At 43.2% G+C, this 21,060-nt stretch overlaps 1 protein-coding gene across 2 annotated transcripts in view; it reads left to right on the top strand.

The window, feature by feature from the left end:
* The window catches only part of SLCO5A1 (solute carrier organic anion transporter family member 5A1), a 123,625-nt gene that overhangs the window by 43,430 nt on the left and 59,135 nt on the right, over positions 1-21,060 (top strand). For both annotated transcript variants that reach the window (XM_030215373.1, XM_030215368.1), the window contains exon 6: positions 12,840-13,038. In XM_030215373.1, the coding sequence (XP_030071233.1) occupies positions 12,840-13,038 (199 nt within the window). The remainder of the gene's footprint in view (positions 1-12,839; positions 13,039-21,060) is intronic.

Below are 21,060 nucleotides of genomic sequence, written 5' to 3'. Positions count from 1 at the left end.
ACCCTTGTCCCAGCTGGTTTCCCTCACACAAGTAAGTGGTGCTATGTACATGTGGAACTAGTATAATCACTACTTACATATTCAGAGTCCCTGAGAGATGCTGTTTTTTTTTTTTAAATGTGTACTTTTGTCAAATAGCCTCTTCTTATGTGTTTGCTGCAAAATATACATTTGTTTTCTTTGAGTGTTATGTGTATTCTATAAAAGGCTCTGTATTCAGAGAGCCTTTTATAAAGCACTATCATAGTTTTGTACTTCTGGACCTAAATATCTGTTTTCAAATCTAGATGCCCTGTACAATATTAGACTGTTTATCTCTTTTCTCCAAGGACATGCAGGACTAAGAATCTTTATGTATGGGTGACATCACCAACAGAGTCCGGCTTGGTAAACAATATTCCAGCAACTTTGTCTAGAAGCCTTTGAGCTACACTGTCTGCTGTTGTCTTACGGGACATTTTCAGGATCTTGTTTTTTTTTTTCCCATGGAGCTGTTCAGACCATTTTGCGAGTTGCAGCCCCCTCACTGCCTCAGAGTAAATTTCAGTTAAAAAAAAAAAATTGTAAGTCCTGTCCTGTTGCTGTTGTATGGTTTTTGTCGTTTCTCTGGCACCTTCTTAGTATGTTTTAGTTATTTTCCTAAGTTTTCTTTTTTTTTTTTTTTTCGTGTTGCTCAATCTAGGCCTATTTTTTGGTTTTGAGCACACAGCCAGGGTATTTTTATAACTATCGAGTTGCTTGATTTTGCTGTGGCTATTTTACTGGACAATGTGTCCTAAAAGAAGACACCGACTATGAGCCTTTTCTTTGTATTCTTTGTTTTCTTGTCAAAAATAGGGATTTGTTGTAGAGAAAAGCAAAGAGAAACTTTTCGGAGATTAGTCCATTGACATTGGGAAGCATTGGTCTCCATGGATTCAGGATTTGGATCAGATACTGCGGATGCATCAATATTTTATTCTGCATTGCATCCTACTATGTACTCGTGGAACATAGTGCGTAGTGTGGTAGTGGCTGCAGACACTCTTACTAGTGATAAATCCAAGGAACTTTGCCTGATAGTAGCCAAAGGGAAGGAGTGTGGAAAATATGTAGTCTGAATGACATGATATTTTTGAAACAACATTGAGAACTTCTGCTTTGTTGAGGAATGTCCACAGACTCTCCTGGCTGTGGGCCTCAGCTGTCAGACAAGATATGCAGGAAAAACTTGCTGATGCATCATTCCATGGAGAATCTCTTGGGAGATGAGGTTCAAGAAACTGCTTTCCTCATCACAGGTATAATGACACCATTAAAACCTCCTCCAGGCTCAACCTGGCGTCCTCCAACAGGGTCACCGTGGTTCAAATAGACAACCAGATGGCCATGTATTACATAAACAAGCAGGAAGGAACAGGGCTGTATTCTGTGTTTGAAGACAGTCAGAATATGGAAATGGACTATTTTCCATGGGATGTACCTCAGAGCCATGTATCTGGCAGGCAAGGGGTGAAGGGGGGGGCACCTAGATGTGGGTACAGTGGGTTTCTGGTGGGTTTTGGAGGGCTCACATTTACCACCACAAGTGTAACAGGTAAGGGGGGATGGGCCTGGGTCCACCTGCCTGAAGTGCACTGCACCCACTAAAACTGCTCCAGGGACCTGCATACTGCTGACTGAACCCACTAAAACTGCTCCAGGGACCTGCATACTGCTGACTGAGTATGACATTTGAGGCTGGCACAAAATATTTTTAAAGATGTTTTTTGAGGGTGGGAGGGGATTAGTGACCACTGGAGGAGTAAGGGGAGGTGATCCCCGATTCTCTCCGGTGGCCATCTGGTCAGTTCGGGCACCTTTTTGTGGCTTGGTCGTAAGAAAAACAGGACCAGGTAAAGTCGTGCAAGTGCTCGTCAGGGACGCCCTTTTTTTCCATTGTGGGTCGAGGACACCCATATGTTAGGCACACCCAAGTCCCGCCTTCGCTACGCCTCCGACACGCCCCTGTGAACTTTGGCTGCCCCTGCGACGGAATGCAGTTGGGGACACCCAAAATCGGCTTTTCATTATGCCGATTTGGGCGACCCTGTGAGGAGGATGCCCATCTTCCAATTTGTGTCGAAAGATGGGCGTCTTTCTTTTTCGAAAATGAGCCTGATAATAGTTTAGATGGGAGAGAAAAAAGAATACATGTCTCAAGTTTTCTTCAGATAAGTAGAAATGCTTTTGAAATAATCTTGAGATTTAAAAAGGATACCTTTTTCTCTTTTGCAAGGGCCTAATAAATTATGATCCTGAAACTGAATTTTAGTACTCAAAGGAATCCTAACCCTTCCTCACACAGAATCTTCTACAGGTATTGTTTAGATGATCCTCCCCACCCACAACACCTGGATTTCTCTGGATTGATTTTGAACAGATTATCTTCCATCCAGTCTCTTATCTGAGTGAAACATTTATTGTTCATCTTAAATGTATGAACCAGCCTTTACGTAAATGGGATTACAATTGAGATGTCAATTCATAAGTGAAAAACACCACTCGCAGGGTATGTAGAACAAAATCTAGAGAACCGAGAAAGAGGTTACAGTACTGGTGAGAGTAATGAACCTAGGTATATGAAAAAAATGAAACCCAAAACATTCAGTAAATATAGTCTTTATGAGAAACAAAATGTATACATAAAAAAGGGGATAATGGAAATTCAGATATTAGTTATACCTTGTGAACTTCGGTGTACTTAGCAATTACTGGTTCTAGCACATTCTGTCAACCAAGCATTTTTTCCTTCTATTTCCTTTATTTCATGCAGTCAAAATTACTTCCCTGCAGGATGAATAGTTGACTCAACACAGCTCCATGTTTCATGTTACAACTGCATCAGGGATCCAGTGCTGATACATTGACTTCCTGTGGTGAAGCACTTCTTTTTTCCAGTGTTATTTAATGTAATACAGTGATGTATAATTCACTTTATCCCATATAGTCCAAAGTAGATATCAATAAGAAAAATACAAAAGCAGCTATAAATGAATAATTATTAAATAACAAATACCAATCAAAGGAATTTTGAAACTCCTATTGTAGCACATTGTGTGGATCATGGACATGAGATGGACTGTTATTACACAAGTTACGAGGACGTGGATTGCTGGTAATCCTTCAGCACTATTTAATAGAATGGAACCCAGGTGGATTTTCCATTTATAAATTGTAGCTCCAGAAGGACACACAACGCTGAGACTGAGTGAGAAGATTGCCTTTAATATTTTCATTATTTGAAATGATATAGAACATCAGTGTCTATGTGAGAAGATTGAATCTGATTTGGCACTAGTCTCACGTGCTTGCATCTATCTTGTATTTAGATATCACAAGAAGGAGGAAACATTTCACTGCTGGAAGTAGGCACTAAGTGTTGGATCACTGATGCAGTTATAGCACTAAACATGGAGCTGTGTTGGGTCAACAAATCATCCTGCAGGCAAGTAAATTTAATTGTATAAAAAAAGAAAAAAATAGAATAATATTCAGTTGGTGGACAGAATGTGTTGGAACCAGTTCATAATGGGCAGAGTGCTGTGACTAACATCTGAGGTTCACTTTTTTTACTCCTTTTTTGGGGTGTATTTATGAATTTTGTTTTCTATAAAGTGTATTCATTTAGTATGTTTGTCTGTTTTTCTTTATGTATCTTATTTCTTGACTGTTTAAGGGATTTGTCATCTTTAGTTTTTATTGTTCTTATATGAATTGTTAATAAACCCTCGGGTTTCTCACTCCTTATCGGCAGGCCTTCAACAAACTGTCTTGATTTTTGGCTTCAGGATCTACCAGATACCCCCCCCCCCAACCAGATTATGGTGCTTCAAATACTCAGCTCACTTAGTTGACAAATTATTCATGATCAACTAGATCAAAAACCACCAATAGATCCAATTTCATTAAAAAAAAAAGACCTCATACTTTTCAGTAGCATTGATCTCAGCTCATTCAGTAGAAGACCATGATTCAGACTGAGGAGGTAAAGGCTTTTCAAGAACATATTGGGAGACTAGAAGAGACAACTGGTAATTTACAACAGCCTCGGGCTAATCTGCTTAAAGATAAAGCTCTGGTATATCATAAGTCAGAAAATTTGGACATTACTGTGTGGCACTTGTACTTAAAGTGCTTAATTTTCTTAAATCTTCCTTGAGAAATGTTTAAAGAAACATGTTGGAAGTTCTTAAAATACCAGACTCTGCTATTCCTCTTTTAAATAAGGCATATTTTATTCCATCTAGGAAGTGTGAAGTTCAGGAGAGTACAAGTAATGAAGCTGAATTATCACCAGACATCTTGAACCTAATGGCCTTAATAGAGAGTTCTGAGGTGGGGAGGCACTGTAGGAGTATTTACCTGCGATCTCACCTTTGCTGGTCTTGGCCTATACAAGCCAAACCATACTGTTATAACAATATGGATACTGCTGCCTGTGACCTGCATGCATCTGTAACCATCAGAAACCAGCTTTGCTACAAAAGGAAAATTACTGCTGAGTATACCATGATGACTTCATCCAAGGACATATTATTTGTTGCAAACTAGCCCAGTTATCTCCTGGGAAGAATTGAGGAAAGAGACACAGATGGCTCCAGAAGTATGGGATCCGACAGGGAGGGTTGCATTTCATTGATAACAGTTTATTTGCTATAACAAAGGCCTCTCTTCATGACCATGAAGCTGGCTAGACACCTGCTGTGATTGGTTCACAGGGATCATCTGACCCTTGGATGCCAATGTGGGCAGAAGGGAGAGGACCAGAAGACTTGCCGGAGGATAGAAGGCTCTGAGAGAGAGAGCAAGAGACTGATTTCCTAAACACCAGTGAACAGTATACCTTGTAACAAACTCACAAGGTGAGCTCAGCTGCAATATACAGCCTTACCTAAAGACACTGCCATCTGCATCCAGAATACAGACCTTGGACTTCATTCCTGGACTGAGAGATTCGCTGAGGCTTCAGCTTGAGTCTCAAAGGAGGAAAACGCTTCTTTACCATTGGAAGTCTGCCACAGACTGCAGGGTGAGATAACAGGATTTACTACCTATTAGTTAGGGGATAACTAGTTCTTGGCTTTTGTTTGAGACAGATGGGTTTTATGTCATGACTTATGGCCTGTGAATTTAGCTGCTAACTGTGTATTTTGCATAAGACGTATGGTGTAAGTTCACATAATAGTCATTAGGATATCAGTATTGTGATTGGTTGTGTAATCACTCATTTAGTTAGTCCATTAGGGTAATCATATATCATCTAATATAATAAAACGCACCCTCAACGTTCTGAGGACAACGTTCTGAAGCCATCTGACGTCACTCCCAAGCTGAAGGGTTCGTGGATTCGTGGTGTGAAGCCTTCAAGCCAGCCAGTCGTCTCTGCCCCGCCCTCGCGTCAAACGTCATGACGTCGAGGGCGGAAAAAACCCAAACAATTCCGGCAGCGCAGCATCAGGGAAGGAGGCGGCGCTCCCGACATCTCTAGCCTTCCCTTCGCTGTGTTCCGCCTTCTTCTGACGTCAAGGATGACGTCAGAAGAAGGCGGAACACAGCAAAGGGAAGGCTAGACGTCGGGAGCGCCGCCTCCTTCCCTGACGCTGCGCTGCCGGAACCGCCACTGAGGTAAATTTAAAAAGAAGAAAAAAAAAAAGGAAGGTTAGGGGGAGAGAAGAGGGTGGCCAGTAAAGTAGAACAATGGGAGCGGGAGGCCAGGGGAGAAACGACAGCATGGATGCGAAAGGGGGGGCATGGATGCGAAGGGGGGGGGGAGAAGAGGGCGGGCCAGGCTGGGACCTGGGAGAGAGAGGAGCATGGATGCGAGGGGGGTCATGGAAGGGAGAGAGGGGACTTGCTGGAAAAGGAAGAATGGAGGCGGCAGGGAACAGAGGAGCATGGATGGGCATGGATTGGGAGGGCAGGGCTCAGGGAGAGAGGGGAATTGCTGGAAAGGGAAGAATGGAGGGGGCAGGGGACAGAGGAGCATGGTTGGGCATGGATTGGGAGGGCAGGGCTCAGGGAGAGAGGGGAATTGCTGGATAGGGATGAATGGAGGGAACAGATGGGCATGGATGGATATGGATTGCAGGGCAGGGCTCAGGGAGAGAGGGGAATTGCTGGATAGGGATGAATGGAGGGGCCAGGTGACAGAGGAGCATGGATGGGCATGGATTGGGAGGGCAGGGCTCAGGGAGAGGGGAATTGCTGGATAGGGATGAATGGAGGGGACAGATGGGCATGGATGGATATGGATTGCAGGGCAGGGCTCAGGGAGAGAGGGGAATTGCTGGATAGGGATGAATGGAGGGGGCAGGTGACAGAGGAACATGGATGGGCATGGATTGGGAGGGCAGGGCTCAGGGAGAGAGAGGAATTGCTGGAAAGGGATGAATGGAGGGGGCAGGGGACAGAGGAGCATGGATGGGCATGGATTGGGAGGGCAGGGCTCAGGGAAAGAGGGGAATTGCTGGATAGAGATGAATGGAGGGGACAGATGGGCATGGATGGATATGGATTGCAGGACAGGCCTCAGGCAGAGAGGGGAAATGCTGGAAAGGGATGAATGGAGGGGGCAGGGGACAGAGTAACATGGATGGCCATGGATTGGGAGGGCAGGGCTCAGGGAAAGGGGAATTGCTGGATAGGGATGAATGAAGGGGACAGATGGGCATGGATGGATATGGATTGCAGGACAGGCCTCAGGCAGAGAGGGGAAATGCTGGAAAGGGATGAATGGAGGGGGCAGGGGACAGAGGAGCATGGATTGCAGGGCAGGCCTCAGGCACAGAGGGGAAATGCTGGAAAGGGATGAATGGAGGGGGCAGGGGACAGAGTAACATGGATGGCCATGGATTGGGAGGGCAGGGCTCAGGGAGAGAGGGGAATTGCTGGATAGGGATGAATGGAGGGGACAGATGGGCATGGATGGATATGGATTGCAGGGCAGGGCTCAGGGAGAGAGGGGAATTGCTGGATAGGGATGAATGGAGGGGGCAGGTGACAGAGGAACATGGATGGGCATGGATTGGGAGGGCAGGGCTCAGGGAGAGAGGGGAATTGCTGGAAAGGGATGAATGGAGGGGGCAGGGGACAGAGGAGCATGGATGGGCATGGATTGGGAGGGCAGGGCTCAGGGAAAGAGGGGAATTGCTGGATAGGGATGAATGGAGGGGACAGATGGGCATGGATGGATATGGATTGCAGGGCAGGGCTCAGGCAGAGAGGGGAATTGCTGGATAGGGATGAATGGAGGGGGCAGGTGACAGAGGAGCATGGATGGGCATGGATTGGGAGGGCAGGGCTCAGGGAGAGGGGAATTGCTGGGTAGGGATGAATGGAGGGAACAGATGTGCATGGATGGATATGGATTGCAGGGCAAGGCTCAGGGAGAGAGGGGAATTGCTGGATAGGGATGAATGGAGGGGACAGGTGACAGGAGCATGGATGGGCATGGATTGGGAGGGCAGGGCTCAGGGAGAGAGGGGAATTGCTGGAAAAGGAGGAATGGAGGGGGCAGGGGACAGATGGGCATGGATTGGGAGGGCAGGGCTCACACTCTCTCTCTCATATACAATGTCTTTCTGACTCTCACACACTCTGTCTCACATTGTATCACATCCACTCTCTATGTGCCACACAGTCACTTACACACTCGCTTGGTCTCATACACTCACTCTCACAGAGAATCTGTGTCTCACACACTCTTTCTCTCGCCCACACACACACACTCTCTCTCACACTGTGTCTCACATACACACTTGCACACACTCTCATTCTCACACACACACTCTCTCACAAACACACTCACACCCAGACTCACTCTCTCACACACTCACACTTTCACTCTGACTCTCAAACATTCACTCTCACATACACTCTCCCAAACATACACACTCCGAAAACCTTGCTAGCGCCCGTTTCATTTGTGTCAGAAACGGGCCTTTTTTACTAGTTATCTATATTTTGGTGATAATCTAAAATTTAGCGCACGCTAATGATAGACACACCCATTACATTCCTACGAGCGTCTCTATTGTTAGCGTGCACTAATTTTTAGTGCATGTTAAAAAGTTTGCACGCCTACAGTGTGGCTTAGTAAACAGGGCTCTTTGTAAACAAATGCTGTCTATAGTATTACAAGAACACTTTTCACTCCACTCCTACATTTAAACCCTTTAGTGCTAACGTCTGTAATCTATGTATCCACCTTTGTTCAAATTGAATCAGTTTTCTTCCCTAATTTTCTCCTTTTATGTCGTCCACTACTAATCATAGGAGCCAACTTTTCAAATTTATTGGGGGTGCTAAGCAAATGGATGAGTCTTCCAACATTTAATCACATGTACAGTAGGAGAGTTCTCAAGGATGTAGTTTATTGGAGAGCAAAGTAGATCCAACACGGGACCGTGTTTTGGCTTAAAAAAGCCTGCCTCAGGTGTCTGTAAACAGTGCATAAACATGCCAAATCAAATAAAATAAGAGATATACGAAAATACATAAAATCATGAAACCAATAATTAACATAAATAAAATTATACATGACATGCTTAAATATAAAAAGAATGTTCTGCCAGATTCTATATACCACGCGTGGAGATTCGCACTGAAATTCAAGCATATTCTATAACAGTGATTGCGAACCTTTCAGAGACCGAGTGCCCAAACAGCAACCCAAAATCGAATTATCGCAAAGTGCGGGGTCACCACATATGACTCCACCCCTATGATAGCCACACCCCTTACACCAGCCATGGCGCATATAAACAGACATCATTGAAAATATTATACTAGTATAGGAGAAAAAAAATAACATGATTTTCTTCCATTATAAATCATTTCTGTAAGCTGTTACAGCTCCAGTATACCCAGTGCAAAATAAGACAGCAGATGTAAATTCTCAAATTCGACATATTCCAAACACTAAAATGAAAATAAAATGATTTTTCCTACTTTTGTTGTCTGGTGATTTTGTTTTTTTATCCATATTGGTTCTAGTCGCTGATTCTGCTGCTCTCTATCTGTTCTCTTAACTCCGTTTCCAGGGCTTCCTTTCCATTTATTTCTTTACTTTCCTCCTTTCTTCATTTCTTGCCCTCCATCCATGTCCAGCAACCATCCTCTTACCTCCAGCCACAAATGTCCAGCAACCCTCCTCTCCCCTCCAGCCACAAATGTCCAGCCACCCTCCCTCCCACCCAGCATCCACCTTCAGGCTTCCCTCCCACCCAGCACCCAACACCAGGCCTCCCTCCCTCCCTTCCAGCACCCACCATCAGGCTCCCTCCCACCCAGCACCCAAGCACATAAATATATATGTACAACTGTGGTGTTATATGTGCACACACATTGACACATGCTTTTTTTTAAATGCAGTTTCGGCTTACCTTGGTTTTTAGCCACATAACCATTTATTCCCAATTGGTTGTGATTTGCTTTACATATCTTTTTTATGAATATGTCTTTTTAATGAATATGTTTAATTATCCGTAATGGGGGCATGGAAAACAGTTCCGACTAAGGGTATTGTATAAGCAGTGCCTACATTTAGGTGCAGTATATAGAATACGCGTAGTCGATATCCCAGCGCCGCCTCCATTTACACCAACGAAAATGTGGCATAAATCACAGCACGTAGATCTAAGCACACAGGACCATATTCTATAACTATGTATGTAAATTTTGGAACGCCCTATAAAATGCGGGACCAGAGCTTGAGAGACAGAAAGGAAGGCGCGCCAAGCGAAGAACACGCGCTTCAATGAACTCCAAGGAGGTACGCTTTTAAAATTTAAGAGGAGAAGGGGGGGGGGGGTTCCTGGTGCTGGGAGGGAGGGAGGACGGACGGGCGGGTTGATGGTTGCTTGTTTGGTTGGAGGGAGGGCGGGAGGCAGGCCTGGTGCTGGGAGGGAGAGTGGACGGACAAGCGATTGCGCACGTGCCCTCTCTGGCACTCGTGCCATAGGTTCGCCATCACTGTTCTATAACAACGCGCGCAACTTAATTGGCTTAACAAGCTAATCAGCGTTGATAACAGCTCTTAACAAGCAATAATGAGCACTAATTGGCAATAATTAGAATTTACGCAGACAACTCGCTAAGCGTATTCTGTAACACAGTGTGCCTAACTTCTAACATGCGCAGGCAAAAAGAGACGTGGTTATGGGCAGGGAAATAGGCATTTTATAGGGCGTTCCAAAATTTACATACATAGTTATAGAATATGGTCCTGTGTGCTTAGATCTACGTGCTGTGATTTATGCCACATTTTCGTTGGTGTAAATGGAGGTGGCGCTGGGATATCGACTCAGCGTATTTTATATACTGCACCTAAATGTAGGCACTGCTTATACAATACGCTTAGTCGGAACTGTTTTCCATGCCCCCATTATGGATAATGAAACATATTCATTAAAAAGACATATTCATCAAAAAGACATGTAAAGCAAATCACAACTAATTGGGAATAAATGGTTATGTGGCTAAAAACCAAGGTAAGCCGAAACTGCATTAAAAAAAAAAAACGTGTCAATGTGTGTGCACATATAACACCACAGATGTACATATATATTTATGTGCTCATGTACTCCATAAGAATGGAGGGATGAAAAATGAGGGCATGGAACTCCTCCCGTATGAGGAAAGGCTAAAGAAGGTTAGGGCTGTTCAGCTTGGAAAAAAGATGGCTGGGGGTGGGGGGATATGATTGAGGTCTAAAAAATCCTGAGTGGTGTAGAACGGGTAGAAATGAATCGATTTTTCACTCTTTCAAAAAGTACAAAGACCAGGAGACACTCAATGAAATTACATGGAAATAATTTTAAAACAAATAGGAGGAAATATTTTTTCACTCATAGAATAGTAAAACTCTGGAACTCACTGCCAGAGGATATGGTAACATCGGTTAGCATATCTGGGTTTAAAAAAGGTTTTGACAAGTTCCTGCAGGAAAAGTCCATAGTCTTGTCACTGAGATGGACATGGGGGAAGCCACTGTTTGCCCTGGGATTGGTAGCATGGGATGTTGCTACTAATTGGGTTTCTGCCAGGTACTTGTGATCTGGATAGATCACTGTTGGAAGCAGGATACTGGGTTAGATGGACCATTGGTCCGACCCTGTATGGCTATTCTTATGTTCTTATGAGTGGTCGATACACACCAAAAAGGGACGTACATAAGTAAAACATACGCTTCTTACTTGTGCTTGAAGCTAAGGAATCCACGGGAATAAATAGACTACACATGCACAGAAAATATTAATACACATATATACTTATGTATAATCCCACATATCTGACCTTTTTGCAGACAAGATCTAAAAAGCATTCTTCTTATGCTGAATTTCTGTATAGTTGCTAAAATATGCAATTGTCTCTGCTTTTTAAAATTGTGGTTTAATATTTTTAAGAGTATGGATGTGTTTTCATGTTATATTTAAAATCATAATTGTCATATTATTGCTTATTGTAGGTTGTTTCTTGTTTTTATTATGAAAAACGCTTTTTAGATCTTGTCTGCAAAAAGGTCAGCTATGCATAGGCAGGACCAGAAGTGAATGGCTCCATGACTCCCAATATAAATACCGGAGTTAGAGCTGCTCTCAGGGATGTTCAGGGTGACATAAAGCACTGTAAGAAGCTGTGATAGCTAGCACACACAGTTGGTATTGTGCACTAGCAGTCACAAATGGGGATTAGCACAACTGCATTTACCAAGACATCGGGGTATACAGCCACGCTACAGGCCCCACCAAAGTGGACCACTGACACCTCCCACCCCTCCTCCTCTTCCCAGTTTCTTGATTTCCCCTACCCCTCAATGACAACTTTTAAATTCTCCCCCCTTTGAGCCCTCTCCTAAATCCCCAGCAAGCACTTCCCTCTGCCTCAAATTCCCTCCCACATAACCTAGCCTAATTCAGCCCTACTCCCAAGGACCCTGCACCTTCAGCTAGGACTCACACGAGGATCCTCTATGATGGTGTTTTGGACCGGGACAGAAAGTAGTCCTGCTTCAGCCCTGTGTAGCTCCAAAAATGGTGGCACTGACCCCTAGCAGTAGTCTCGTAGTACTACCGTTAGGAGTCAGCCCTTCCATCATGACACCCGGAGCTACATGGGGTCCGTTCTTACTGTGGTCCTCCATGCTACCTTAGAAGCCCCTTGGGTGTAGCTGTAAGGTCCTGGAGGATGGGGGAGGGCAGCTTGGGCTACTGGAAGGGGATTTGTGGTAGAGGGAAGAGCTTGCTGGGGCATCTGATGGGGTCAGAGGGAGAGAATTAGGAAGCTGTCATTGGGGGTGGGGTAGCAGGAAGTTGTTATAGGCAGGAGGAGCAGGATGTGATGCCACAGAGTTTGGCACTGTATTGGTTGTAGTGTAGAATCTCCACGTATATATGGCGGTGCCAAACCTGACTTATCTATATGGTGGGGTTGGCGTCTGCTTTTCCGAAATGGCTGCTTCCGCTGGATGTCACCACCGCAGGGATGTCCATGCAGTCATGTATTTTAGAAGGGGATCTATGTTTACAGACCATTTTCTAAAATGCCCCTCAATTCTATAATTGAAATGCTTTTTAAGAATCTGATTAGATGTAATACTCTATATACAAACAAGTAATGTTTATTATGTTTAAAAGTTATTTTGTTTGAGTATTGAATGACTGAGACATTTCACTTTTGTTCCTTAATATTGTTTCTAGTGTGAAGAGTACACTCTTCCAAGAGAGAGAGTGTGTGTGTGTGTAACCATAAAACATATTACTAATATATTGATTTGATAGAGTTGGCATATTTTCCATTTAATATTCTTTTGTTTTTAGGTATAATTATTGTGCCGAGTGCTGGAGTTGGTATTTTCTTAGGAGGGTACATTATAAAAAAACTGAAACTTGGTGCAAGAGAATCTGCTAAATTAGCCATGATTTGCAGTGGTGTTTCTTTGTTGTGCTGTTCAACACTTTTTATTGTGGGATGTGAAAGCATTAATCTGGGAGGCATCAATATACCATATACTACAGGGTAAGTTAATTGAATATTACCAATTTATGTCATCTTATAGCAATGAAAAATATGCCTGAACATTTTTACTCATTAACAACTGAGATTCCTAAAGGCCTCATCCATATAACATGTTTATACTATTATAAGAGACGTATATAGTATGTTATTTTTGATTCTCCAGGAGAACCCACTAAATTAGCTTTCTGTGAAGACCAGTTGCATATTTGGCCACATGACCATGACTGATATAAAATAGACAAGTTATTATAGAGCATTTTGTAAAACGCAGAAGCTTTTCACTCACCTTGTATAGACACGTTCATGCTACGTAGTGGTCCCATGGCTCCCCTCCTTTTCTTTCTCTCCCATGGCCCTGCAGGTTTACAAGATATTTATTCTTCATTTTCATAGGCTTTCATTTGAAATCTTCTAAACTGTTCTTTATAGGATTTTTGGCACTTTGGTGATTTATTTTTGATTCTTAATCTTGCTGGACCATCCCACACTTTTTGTTCAGCATGGCAACACCATCATGAGAAGTGGCAGAATTATTTTTACTCTTCTCAGCTGCCTTTTTTTTTTTTTGAAGAGGAAAATATCTTTAATTTTTATCTTGTCAGTGTTCCTTACAATGTCTAAGCAGCTGAAAAGCTTCAAGTTCTGTTCAAAATGCAAACAGATGATGTCCATTAACAACCATCACATGGGTTCTCTTGTATTAATGTGTGAAAGCATTTGTTGAAAATGCACTTTGTGTGAAAAATAATGTAAAATGCCAGAAACACATAAAAATGGCCAAGTTTCAGATGTTATGCCCTGTTTTTCAGGCAAAGTGCACTTTTTTGAAATCATGTTGAAAAAATACACATTGCAGTAATAAACTTGTGCACTTTATTTAATTTATTTATTTCCAGGTGCTTGATATACCATATGGGGTCTGGACATGGCAACTACGCAGTTTACAATAAAAATAAGGGGGGGGGGAGTGAAACATGAAGGAAAGGGAAAACAACATATTACAGATCAGCCAAAGGCTTCAATAAAGAGAGAGGTCTTAAGCATGGTCTTGAACTTGGGGTAAGAAGTTTCTAAGTGAAAGGAGGAAGGGAGTGAATTCCAGGGGAAAGGACCTAGGAAACTGAAGAAAGACTCGCGTGAGATTGACAAACAAAATGCGGGAAAGTATGACAAGAAGATTGGTCCCCGAAGAACGAAGAGAGCGAACAGGGTTGTAGGGAAGAAGGACCGAATCAAAGTAGGAAAGAGTAGAAGGGAGACTTGACTTAAAGATAAAGAATCTTAAACTGAGGGGTCCTTTTACTAAGCCACGGTAAAAAGTGGCCTGCAGAAGTGTAGGCGCATGTTTTGGGTGCGTGCGAGACCAGTTTTTACTGAGTCTGCAAAAAAGGTTTTTTTGTTTAATGGGACGGCAAAAGGGCATATGTTAAAACTGAAACCAGTACGTGCCTAAAACTGGCCTAAGCCCTTAATGCCACCCATTGATCTAGCAGTAAGGGCTCATGCGCTACACGTGCGGTGACTGATCAGCGTGCTAACTGCCGATTACCACTGGAAAGGCCATGCATGGAAGGATATATATAAATAAATCATCCGGGCGTTATGGGCGCACAGCAAATCTGGTGGTAGTCTCATTTTGGTGTGCGCTGCATGCTCGTAGAGCCTAACACGCCTTTGTAAAAGGTCCCCTTAATGCACAAAGAGATAGGAAGCCAGTATTCAGAGCATAGTAGTGGAGTCAAGTCAAAACGGTGAGCAGAGTGAAGGAATTTTATGGTAGTGGATTGAATAAGTTGAAGGCGCTTTATAGAGCATAGAGGGAGACCTGCATACAGATAATTATAGTAATCAAGTCGAGAGATAACAATAGAGAGAGAGAGGGTACAAAGGAGTGTAGTGTCAAGGTAAGGGCGAAGTGACCTAATGTGAAAAAGGGCAAAGAATGGGGAATGAAGAACAGAATCTGTCTGACTTTTGAAAGAAAGCTTAGGATTGGATTGGATTTATTATTTATAACCTACCCTTACCCAGGGTGGTGAACAAAGAAAACATACATAAGATGACATAAATACAACCTTCATGACAAATTTTCCAATTAATAATACATAAAACAATACTAATCAAATACTATTGAAGCTTCCTATTGAGTCAATCAGTCCATCAAAAAGTGGCAAGCCAAACAGAGCAACATTTAAATTCTAGCAGATGATACACGAGACAATACTTAAAGTAAAAAATGACCCCAAGAATTTTGACAGTGTCTGAATACGGGAGAAGATGACCTCCAATAGAAGGGGGAGGTGGGAGTGTGATGCCAGGGTTTGGAAAGGTTATAACTTCGCATTTTGAGATATTAAGAAAGAGCTGATTATTTTTCAACCAAGATGAAACAGTGCTGAGATAGGTATTTATTGTAGAAAGTGTTGAGGTGGCATTGGCAATCTGGAGAAGAACCTGAATGTCATCTGCATAGCAAAATGGTATGGAGCCTTGTTTCTGAATAAGTGTTGAGTGGAGAAAGGAAGACACTGAACAGAGCGGATGCAAGAGTGGATCCCTGGGCACACCCCTGGTGACAGGAAAGGAGGATGAAACAGTGGTGCCATGAAATAATTGAAAAGATCGTCCTGAAAGGTAGTTGGTGAAAGAGGCAAGAACTGTGCCACTGACTCCAAAGGAGCAAAGGTGAGACAAAAGAAGGGAGTGGTCTACAATTTTAAAAGCAGAAGAGAGGTTTAGGGAGATGACTGTAATGGCATGGTGTTGGTCAAGGGCTATACGAATAGTGTCATAGAAGTATAGGAGAAGAGTCTCAGTGCTGTGGTGGAAGCTATCAAGCTTAAGGAAGAATATCTTCTCTAAGATTTTAGAAAAAAATGGGAGATTAGAGATGGGGTGAAAGTTTGATGGGAGAGATGGGTCAAGACAAGGCTTTTTCAGTAAAGGACGGACTAGAGTGTGTTTCCAAGCTGGAGGGAACTGGCCCAGTTTGAGGCCACAGTGCAGTAAGGGGAGCAAAAGGAGGGGAGGGGGAAGAAGAGGAAATAGGCAGTTCACTAGGTGAGCTGGCCATGGGTCAAGTGGAGAAGATGAGAGGTTGAGAGACCTGACTACTTTGAGCACAGAGGTTTCAGCTGGAAGATTTAAGGAGGACCAGGAAACTGAAAGGGAGAAGAAGGGCGGAAGAAGGGATTAAACTGTACACCAGAAAATACAGCATACACTACAAGAGGGCAAATAGATCCACAAGTATTTGGGCAACAGATATATGATAACGGATGGACAACACGAACTGATTCCATACTATTTCTCAATAGCTGGGAGGATAGATGCAGAAGCGTGCTAAACGAAATAGCACCCTTAAAAAAACAAGAACATCAAGAAGACAGAACATGATACCACGGTTCAATGATGAACTAAAAAAACTCAAAACACAATCCAGGAAACTTGAACAAGCATGGGAAAAAATAAAAGATGAACGTACACTCAATGCATGGAAACAAATACATAGAAAATACAAATATGCAAAAGGTCCTATTACAAAACCAAACTAGGACTGGATTACGATGATCTGAAGAAACTATTTCAACTCGTAAATAATGTACTAGACCCCACCCCTATCACCACAACCAATACAGATATCCCACCCACCCACAGATAAACTTGCTAATTACTTTAATGAAAAAATAATAAAATTACGTACTACAATTCCCCATCACAACACCGACATCGAAAACTTCTTCAACGATCTGGACCTAATCCCTGATGGATACCCAGCTTGACCGTATTTGGTCTGTTCACGCTTTACAAAAATACTAGGACTAGGGGGCATGCGATGAAACTACAGTGTAGTAAATTTAAAACAAATCGGAGAAAATCTTTCTTCACCCAACGCATAATTAAACTCTGGAATTCGTTGCTGGAGAACGTGGTGAAGGCGGTTAGCTTAACAGAGTTTAAAAAGGGGTTAGACAGTTTCCTAAAGAACAAGTCCATAAACCACTGCTAAATGGACTTGGGAAAAATCCACAATTCCAGGAATAACATGTATAGAATGTTTGGACGTTTGGGAAGCTCGCCAGGTGCCCTTGGCCTGGATTGGCAGCTGTCGTGGACAGGATGCTGGGCTCAATGGACCCTTGGTCTTTTCCCAGTGTGGCATTACTTATGTACTTGTGGACAACATTTAATCTCCTCAACACCGAATCAGTTACACAAGCGACTCATAGGCTCGCCAACACCCACTGCAAACTGGATACATGCCCCAGTCATCTACTTAAATCCGCCCCCGACCGCTTTATAGCAGACCTCACATCCCACATAAACTTCATGCTACAACAAGGTCTTTTCCCCGAGGAATATGGCAACATCCTACTCACCCCAATACCAAAAGACACCAAGAAAAGCATAAACGATCTCACCAACTACTGCCCAGTTGCGTCTATCCCCTAGTAGTAAAACTGATGGAGATTTTAGTGACCAAACAGCTTACGGAATACTTGGACAAGTTCTCAGTACTACACAATTCACAATCAGGATTCCGCTGTCACCATAGTACCAAAACCGTCCTAGTCACCCTCTTGGCCAAATTCAAGCAGGAAATAGCCACAGGTAAAAGCATACTTCTCCTCCAGTTCGACATGTTGAGCGCATTCGACATGGTAAACCACAACATATTACTAAGGCTCCTTGGCCACTTCGGGATTGATGGAAATGTACTTAACTGGTTCAAAGGTTTTCTAACCACCAGAACATATCAAGTAAAATCAAAGTCAAACATATCACCACCGTGGAAAGCAGCCTGTGGAGTACCTCAAGGATCACCACTATCACCAATACCCTTCAACGTGATGATGATTCCACTGGCAAAGTCCTTATCCAATCGAGGCCTCAACCCGTTTCTCTATGCAGATGATGTTACAGTCTACATTCCCTTCAGAAATGACTTGACAATGAAATCAATGATGGCCTGAACATCATGGACTCCTGGGCAAACTCATTCTAATTGAAATTGAACATTGAAAAAACACACTGCTTCATCCTCTCCTCTCAAAATATCAAGTACAAACCCACAACCATAAAAACTCCAGGACACACCCTCCCTACCTCAGACAGCCTAAAAATACTCGGCGTCATACTCGACCACAACCTTACTTTCGAAAGCCAAGTAAATTCTGTAATAAAGAAAATGTCCTACTCAATGTGGAAACTCAAATGAGTAAAACCTTTCTTCCATACTAAAATACCAAAGGGAAACTTTTCGAAACCTAATACAATCAATGGTCCTAAGTCATGCAGATTATTGCAACGGAATCTATGTGGGATGTAAAGAACTCACAAAAAAACTCCAGACCACCCAAAACACAGCAGCCAGGCAGATATATCGTAAAACCCGATTTGAAAATGCCAAACCCCTCTGAGAAAAGCTGCATTGGCTTCCAATCAAAGAACAAATCATCTTCAAAATCTGCACTCTGGCCCACAAAATTATACATGGAGTAGTCCCAGGATACATGGTAGACTTTATAGATCTACCAATAAGAAACAGAATCAGATCATCACGATCATACCTAAACCTACATTACCCAAACTGTAAAGGACTAAAATACAAAACAGCTTACGCATCCGGCTTCTCCTACATAAGCGCACAACTATGGAATGGACTCCCAAAAGCTGTGAAAACAATCCATGACCACCTGAACTTCAGGAAATCACTAAAAACCAACCTCTTCAAAAAGGCCTACCCCAATGATCCAACGTGTAAACCCCTACACCAAGCAACACAGCATGACCAATGATCGTACTGGACAATGTAAATCTTCATTCCTTTTACTCTTCACAACTACCTCACTCAATCACTGTATAACCTTGTATTTGTAGAGCGGCGAGAGGGAGGATGGGGCACCGGTGTCAAGGAGAGTGAGGAGAGATGAGTCAAGGGGTACAGCTTGAGCAACGAGAGGGAGAACAGAAGAACCAGGGCAAAGAGAAGATCAAGAGCCTGATCTGTGAGAGGCTGGGAAAGGAAGAGCATTTTGGGGGGTTGAAGGTGAGAATGAGGGAGAGTGAACATAAAGGAGAGAAACAAATGATCAGACCAAGGGACAGCAAGAGAAGCAAATGAGTCAGCTGGAATATGAAGTTGAAGGGTAGTAAAGATTACGTTCAATGTGTTAACCAGCTGAATGGATTGGGAAGATGACTTGCTGGGTCAGGCCAGCAGCTGCAGTGAAAGAGAGGAAAGAGGTTGCCGAATCGGGAAAAGGCAAGTTGAAGTCTCTTAGAGGTAGTAGAGGAGAAAACATAGTGCAGCTGACAGTAATTCATCAAGGGAAGCAACCGATGGAGGTGGAGGACAATAAAGAATGGACAGATAAAAGATAGCGGAAGAAGAGGAGACCTGGAGAAGAAGAGCGTCAGATATAGAAAGTGGTTTAAATAGACAGTGAGAGACACATAGACAAGATATGAAAAAAAACAAGCAACTCCGCCACCCCGACGAACTGAGTGAAGGGCATATAGAGAGAGAACACCTGGGAGCAAGATTCTAAGAGAAAGGTGGAATCATCTGGATGGAGCCAGGTATCGATTATACAGAGAAGATCTTTGTATGAAAGCTTATTTAAATTTGGCAGTAATGAGCTGATGTGATGCAAATTCATGCAAAGCATTAATGGCTATAAGGAGCGTATCAAAGAGGCTTCACAACCTGTTTTTGCAAGAAAAATAGCTGCATTGAATTATAGTTATTTTTCTTTGATAGTTGCTTAGAATCGAAGGATTCGTTGGCATACTTCGGAGGCTCCACAGTCCCCAACTGGAGCCTCCAATCCTTGGTAGGATAGTACTCCCTTCAGCTGTAAAGTGAGGCATATGTAGCTAAAGGAGGGCCTTCCCAGGGTACTTTAAAGCCTTCTTTGTTGACGGCCCACTAATTCCTTTCCTGCCCCACTCAGGGCATAAATATTAAAAGGCAGCTTGACCCCTAGTAGTAATACTGTGCAAATACCACTAGGAGTCAGGAGCACCATTATACCAAAGGGAGCCACTGAGGGCAGATTGAGCGAGGTCATTCCTGCTCCTATCATCCCCACCCCTTGGGTGAGTCCAAGTTCTGGGGAAAGGTGGCCAGGAGGATGAGCCAGCCCTCACATTTTGATGCTGGGATGCATCGACATTGGGAATACACAGCTGACCCTCCATATTTAGCGTCATTAGTGCCCACTAGGACTGGTCATCAGCAGGGTCCCACCTAAAAAAGAGGAAGGATTCATTATCTTCTTCATTGATGCCTAGGGCTCAAGATATAAAGATGGCAGAGGGCAGGATTCATCAACGTTATACCCTATTGAGCACCAAGATAGTGGGATGGCATACACCTCAGGGTGTGAAAGAACTCAAACATGAAATTGCTGATCTTCTGTTAGAGATTTGTAACCTGTCGTTAAAATTGTCTGGAGTACCTGAATATTGAGGGTGGCCAATGTAACACAGATTTTTAAAAAGGGTTCCTAGGGGTGATCCGGGAAATTGCAGACCGGTAAGCCTGACTTCAGTGCCGGGCAAAATAGTGGAAATATTATAAAGAATAAAATCACTGAATACATAGAAAAACATATTTTAAAGAGACAGAGTCAGCATAGGTTCAGCCAAGGTAGAAAAAGTGACGGCCATAGCCAGAAGGATGCTTGGGTGCATAAAGAGAGGCATGACCAGCAGGAAAAAGGAGGTGATAGTGCCATTGTACAAGTCTCTGGTGAGGCCTCATTTGGAGTACTGCGTGCAGTTCTGGAGACTGCACCTACGGAAAGATATAAACAGGATGGAGTCGGTCCAGAGGTCAGCTATGAAATTAGTAAGCGGTCTTGAATGCAAAAATTATAGGGACAGGCTTATGAACCTCAACATGTATACGCTGGGAGAGAGGAGGGCATTTTTGTACAGGAAGAGAGCCTTTTTCAAATGAAGGAGAGCTCTGGAATGAAGGGGCATATGACAAAGTTGAGAGGGAATAGGCTTAGG

This window comes from Microcaecilia unicolor, chromosome 1, assembly GCF_901765095.1.
Source record: "Microcaecilia unicolor chromosome 1, aMicUni1.1, whole genome shotgun sequence".
Classification (NCBI taxonomy): domain Eukaryota; kingdom Metazoa; phylum Chordata; class Amphibia; order Gymnophiona; family Siphonopidae; genus Microcaecilia; species Microcaecilia unicolor.
This window is presented reverse-complemented; position numbering and strand designations above follow the sequence as displayed.